Source organism: Macaca thibetana, chromosome 3 (genome assembly GCF_024542745.1).
Source record: "Macaca thibetana thibetana isolate TM-01 chromosome 3, ASM2454274v1, whole genome shotgun sequence".
Classification (NCBI taxonomy): Eukaryota; Metazoa; Chordata; class Mammalia; order Primates; family Cercopithecidae; genus Macaca; species Macaca thibetana.
In genome coordinates, this window is record NC_065580.1 from 77,328,265 (window position 1) to 77,334,419 (window position 6,155).

General features: G+C 38.6%; 1 protein-coding gene across 1 annotated transcript; it reads left to right on the plus strand.

The window, feature by feature from the left end:
• The first annotated feature begins 1,403 nt into the window (after positions 1 to 1,403).
• LOC126949961 (zinc finger protein 669-like) lies at positions 1,404 to 4,464 on the plus strand. Its single transcript, XM_050782998.1, has 2 exons — positions 1,404 to 2,473; positions 3,175 to 4,464. Exons 1-2 carry the CDS (start codon positions 2,394 to 2,396, stop codon positions 3,605 to 3,607), a joined length of 513 nt encoding a protein of 170 aa, XP_050638955.1. The 5' UTR covers positions 1,404 to 2,393; the 3' UTR covers positions 3,608 to 4,464.
• Positions 4,465 to 6,155: the final 1,691 nt, after the last annotated feature.

Genomic DNA, 6,155 nt, shown 5'->3' on the forward strand with positions numbered 1-6,155 from the left:
GCTAAAAATTCGTATTTATTTCTTCCCCAGAGTGAGTGTAGTAAGTTTTAAAGGTCTGTTCTTTTCAAGGGTAATTTCAAATGGAATTGTAGGACTTAGCTTTGTCAATGCTACTGGTGAAATAAAAGTGTGATAGATAAATTGATGATTTACAAAGATTCACCAAAATGTCAGTTTCCCTCTTGTAGCATGGTGAAGAATTTATGACAGTGGACACATCTGTATCCTCTTATCTGGATATCTGAGGGTTTTTTTTTTTTTTTTTTTTTTTTTTTTTTTTTTTTTTTTTTTTTTTTTTTTTTTTTTTGACACTGTCTTGCTCTGTAGCCCGGCTGGAGTGCAGTGGCGCCATCTCTGCTTACTGCAACCTCTGCCTCCCGGGTTCAAGTGATTCTCCTGTGTCAGCCTCCCGAGTTACTGGGATTATAGGCACCCACCACCACACCCAGCTAATTTTTGTATTTTTAGTAAACACGGGGTTTTAGGCCTGGCACAGTGGCTCAGGTCTGTAATCCCAGCACTTTGGGAGGCCAAGGTGGGCGGATCACGAGGTCAGGAGTTCCAGAGCAGCCTGACCAACATGGTGAAAAACCCTGTCTCTACCAAAAATACAAAAAAATTAGCTGAGCCTGGTGGCAGGCACCTGTAATCCCAGCTACTCGGGAGGCTGAGGCAAGAGAATTGCTTGAACCCGGGAGGTGGAGGTTGCAGTGAGCCAAGATCTTGCCACTGCACCCCAGCCCAAGCGACAATGTGAGACTCCGTCTCAAAAAACAAACAAACAAACAAACAAAAAAAAAAGACGGGGTTTTGCTATGTTGGCCAGGCTGGTCTCAACCTCCTGACCTCAGGTGATCGCCCTCCTCAGCCTCCCAAGGTGCTGGGATTACAGGCGTGAGCCACCATGCCCTGCCCACTCTATTTTCTTTTTATTCCCTAAATTTTAATATGTTTGAGTTTGTCTGTTCCTTTATCACTGTTTTCTTACATAAAAGAAATTCTGCCTAATCCTTCGTAAAAAAAAAAAAAAAAAAAAAAAAAAAAAAAATCTTCCTGTGACTTCTGAAAGTGTTCTGGTTTTATCTTTCATATTTGAATATATAATAAGTTGATTATGGTTCATGGAATAGAGAAGAATGCAATGCATTTTCCCAAGTAGATGCCAGCCTGGTTTGCCTCATATTTTAAAGTGCATGTGATTTCTTTTTCTATTCTACAGTGCCTACTCTATCATTCATCAACTTTCCATATAAATGCTGGGTCATTAAGACTTTTTTTTTCCCTTGGTCTGCTTGCTCATCTCTCTGCTAATACTGTGCTGTCCTGAGTATTTTCGTTTGAAAATCTTAGAAGTATGTTAGACAAGCCATCACTCTTTTTTTAGATGACTAAAAAACATTAGACATTTGTCATTTTTACTACGTATGAAAAAGTAGTTTTTCTTGCCTAAAAACAACCTGATTTGGGAATTTATGTGATTTCATAGGAATAGCATCTGGAAGTGGTGACATTAATGTCATTTTAAAAAACATGTGTCATATTTCCTCTTATTCCTTTTCTGCCTTGACATTGTGCAATAGAAATTTTTAAAAATTGTTGTATTAGTATTGTTAAATATCAATTATTGGTTTTATTTACTACTCAATTAAATTTAATAAGCCTACTCTGTCTTGGTGTAATCACATGGAATGGGCTCAACTCCCCAGTTAACAAGTGACAGCACGTGTAAAATATTGTCTACCAGGGAAACTCATTGAACACTTAGTGTTCAGACTGTGTTTTGGTGTCTGGTTCCCTAAGCACCACTGCAGTGACACAAAATAATAGACCTTCAGCAGAAAAAGTTTTGGCAAATATATTGCATAAGCCATTTAGATGCAGTGAGTCATTCTTATTACTTGGGTTGGTGGAATCCCTTTCAAAATGTAAGTTACTAATACAAACAAAGATGGAACTTTGTGAGCAGGCGTTTTTAAGAATAAGTAGTCTCAGGACTGATAATATTAACTCCCTTATGCACATCAGGTAGGACTTTATTATGACAGATACTAGAAATGTACAAAGTGAAGTTAAAAGGTAACTCCTAGCAGCACATCTTACTCCCTGGATTCTCTAATGAGATGGGTGTTTCTACTTTGCTGTTGCCTTTTTGAATAGTTCAATTCTAGCATTAGTACTGCTGTGTGGGAGGGAGTATGTGTGAACAGAGTAAGAGTTGTGACAATCAAGTCACAGAATAAATGCTTGGAAATTTTAGAATCATGTAAACAGCTTATGGATTGAGTATAGATTCCCAGTGCTGTCAGTCTCACCCATCCTTCTATCCACATGTGTGGAATGTTCTAGGACTCCATGGCTTTTGAGGATGTGGCTGTGAACTTTACCCAGGAGGAATGGGCTTTGCTAGATTCTTCTCAGAAGAATCTCTGCAGAGAAGTGATGCAGGAAACCTGCAGGAACCTGGCTTCTGTAGGTGAGAATGACAACACATTTCACTTAATTACAGAAGTATTTCCCTATCATCAGTGCTATTTGTGATTTGGAATGTGGCAAGGGAATGATTTGGTGAAGAAATCAGGCATGGGCACTGTGTACAATGAACATGAAATCTAGTAATGTTTCTATAGTTTGTAATAATTCATGATAATTTTGTGGGTCTGCATTTTAGGAAACAAATGGAAAGACCAGAATATTGAAGATCACTTTGAAACCTGGGAAAGATATAAGATAATTTGCACTGAGAAGAGGAAATAAAGTCCTCTGAAGGAATCTTAGCTTGTCATGAACTTAAAAACAAGCAATCAAAACAAATAAGAGTCACTTGAAATTTATTTTTTTTTTTTTAGAAAAATTTCACCCAAAATGTAATGTACTTCAGTGTAGCAGTCAGTGTTTGGAAAACAGTTTACTTGAAAATAGCACTACAAAATTGTGTATATGAATGTTACTAATTTGGTCATAGCCATGCAGGTGGTAGCTGTGTTTTCAGTAGTAACCCATTTACTTTCAAATAATTCAATCATGGCAAAAAAAAAAAAAAAAAAAAAAATAACAATGCATTTTCCTTGGTATTGGTAGCAGTGTAAGTCCAAGACCTATTAATAAGTAGAAAGTTATTAAACCAACCAATAATAATGTGCTTGTCATTTTTTTTTTTTTTTTTTTTTTTTACAGAAATCATGTGATACAGAGACTGTGTGAAAGCAAAGAAGGTAGACAGTATGGACAAGTTGTCAGCCAAATTCCAAATCTTGATCTGAATGAGAACATTTCTACTGGATTAAAACAATGTGAATGCAGTGTTTGTGGAAAAGTCTTTGTACATCATTCCCTCCTTAATAGGCACATCCTGGCTCACTCAGGATACAAACCATATGGAGAGAAGCAATATAAATGTGAACAATGTGGGAAATTCTTCGTTTCTGTTCCAGGTGTTAGAAGACACATGATAATGCACAGTGGAAATCCAGTTATAAATGTACGATATGTGGGAAAGCGTTTTATTTTCTCAATTCATTTGAAAGACATCAGAGAACTCACACAGGAGAAAAACCCTATAAATGTAAACAATGTGGTAAAGCGTTCACTGTTTCCGGTTGTTGTCTAATACATGAACGAACTCACACTGGAGAGAAACCCTAGGAATGTAAGGAATGTGGGAAAACATTCAGATTTTCTTGTTCTTTTAAGACGCATGAAAGGACTCACACTGGAGAAAGACCCTATACATGTACCAAATGTGATAAAGCCTTCAGCTGTTCCACTTCCCTTCGTTACCATGGAAGCATTCATACTGGAGAGAGACCCTATGAATGTAAACAATGTGGCAAAGCCTTTAGTCATTTGAGTTCCCTTTGTAACCATAGAAGTACTCATACTGGAGAGAAAGCCTATGAATGTAAACAATGTGACCAAGCCTTCAGTCGTCTCAGTTCCCTTCACCTCCACGAAAGAATTCATACTGGAGAAAAACCCTATGAATGTAAGAGATGCGGTAAAGCCTACATTCGTTCCAGTCACCTTACTCGCCATGAAAGAAGTCATGATATAGAGGCTGGGTGTAGTGACTCAGCCTATAATCCCAGCACTTTGGGAGGCCAAGGAGTGTGTATTGCTTGAGCCCAGGAGTTCATAACCAGCCCGGATTAAAACAATGTGAAACAACCTGGGCAACATGGTGAAACCCTGTCTCTAGAAAAAATAAAATAATGCCAGGCACGCTGGCTCAAGCCAGCTACTCGGGAGGCTGAGGCAGGAGAAGGGTGTGAACCTGGGAGGCGGAGCTTGCAGTGAGCCGAGATCGCACCACTGCATGCCAGCCTGGGCGACAGAGCGAGACTCCGTCTCAAAAAAAAAAAAAAAAAAAAAAAAAAATAATTAACTGGGCATGGTGGCACATTTCAGTTGTCTTAGTTCTTTTTCAAGGACATAAAAAGCCACGGGGGGTTGGGGGAAAGCCCTGTGCATGCGATCACGAGGTCAGGAGATCGAGACCATCCTGGCCAACATGGTGAAACCTCGTCTCTACTAAAAATACAAAAATTAGCTGGGTGTGGTAGCATATGGTTGTAATCCCAGCTACTCAGGAGGCTGAGGCAGGAGAATCACTTGAACCCAGGAGGCGGAGGTTTCAGTGAGCCGAGATTGTGCCACTGCACTCCAGCCTGGTGACAGAGTGAGACTCCATCTCAAAATTAAAAAATAAATAAACAAACAAATAAATAAATAAAGCCCCTTGAATGTAAGAAATGTGGTAAAACATTTACTCTTTCCCATTCCCTCATAAACATGAAAAGGCTCACACTGCAGAGAAACCTTAAGAATGTAGGAAATGTGGTCAAGCCTTCAGATTTTCCTGTTTTTGAAGATTTGGGAGGACTCAGAGTGGAGAAAAGCCTTTTGAATCTAAATTTGTGGTAAGGCCTTCAGTTGTGTTAGTTCCATTTGAAGACATCAGCTCATTCCTGAGAAAAACCCTATGAATGTCCAGAATGTGGGAATGTTTCATTTCTCTCATCCCCACTCAAGGACATATGAAAATGCACACTGTAGCTGGCTGGACCTTGTAAATACAAGAACGTACACAGGATTAAAACTCTAATAGTTTAGAAACTGCAAGAATATTTTCAGTTTTCACATTTACTTGAAAAGTCATGTGAAAACTCCCATGGGAAAGAAGTTCTATAAGTGAAGCTTTTCTAATTTGGAAAGCCTGATGCAAATTAATTATGGTGCAGTGTTTGAAAAAAGTGTATGAAATGTTACACAAGTTACAAGTATATTGTTTTTATCAGTGGCTCATTCTTAAAGAGTCTTGAGTATGCATTTCACGTTGTTTTGCAGGGAAACCTTGAGGTGAGAGTTCTGTAAATGCTCTTTAAGCAGTAGTACTTGAGTTTCATAGATAATGATATTAAGTTTGTTGGTAGAATTTTTGTCTATTCATTTGATAATGTGCTGGATTCATGGTTGAATTTTAATGTTTTTTTTAATATGTAGGTAAGTTTAATTTTTTTTTTTCATTATTATTTTTTTTTTTTTTTGAGATGGAGTCTCACTCTGTTGCCCAGGCTGGAGTGCAGTGGTGCAATCTCGGCTCACTGCAACCTCCACCTCCTGGGTTTAAGTGATTCTCCTGCCTCAGCCTCCCGAGTAGCTGGGACTACAGGTGCCCACCACTACGTCCAGCTAATTCTTTGTATTTTTAGTAGAGACAGGGTTTCGCCATGTTGGCTAGGCTGGTCTTGAACTCCTGGCCTCATGATTTGCCCACCTCGGCCTCCCAACGTGCTGGGATTACAGACATGAGCCACTGCACCCGTCAGGTAAGTTTCATTTGTATGTATTGTCCTGTGATTAATGGACCAGTGAATAATGATTGTGAATTGTTGGGATTGTCTTACTAGCCTCATTTGGCAAATTTTGATTATCCCTTGTTCATTATACACATTCCACCTTTCTTTATTAAAGGAAAAATCTACTCTTGATGTAAAGATGTTTATTTTTTGCTAATAATGAGTTGGTATTAATTCCTAAGTACATAAAGTTTACCATAGAGTATCATCTCGTGAGTTCTTTGCATCTGTTGCCCTTTATTCTTTATTATTTCTGTCTGTTATTTGGATCATTCACTTTGAATGAAGGAGAGAGGACTG

Excerpts from the sequence above, each read along its gene's own strand:
- LOC126949961 (XM_050782998.1), top strand. The coding sequence starts at position 2,394 with ATGGGCTTTGCTAGATTCTTCTCAGAAGAATCTCTGCAGAGAAGTGAT. Across the intron at positions 2,474-3,174 it reads CAGGAACCTGGCTTCTGTAG|AAATCATGTGATACAGAGAC; the intron begins GTGAGAATGACA and ends TTTTTTTTACAG.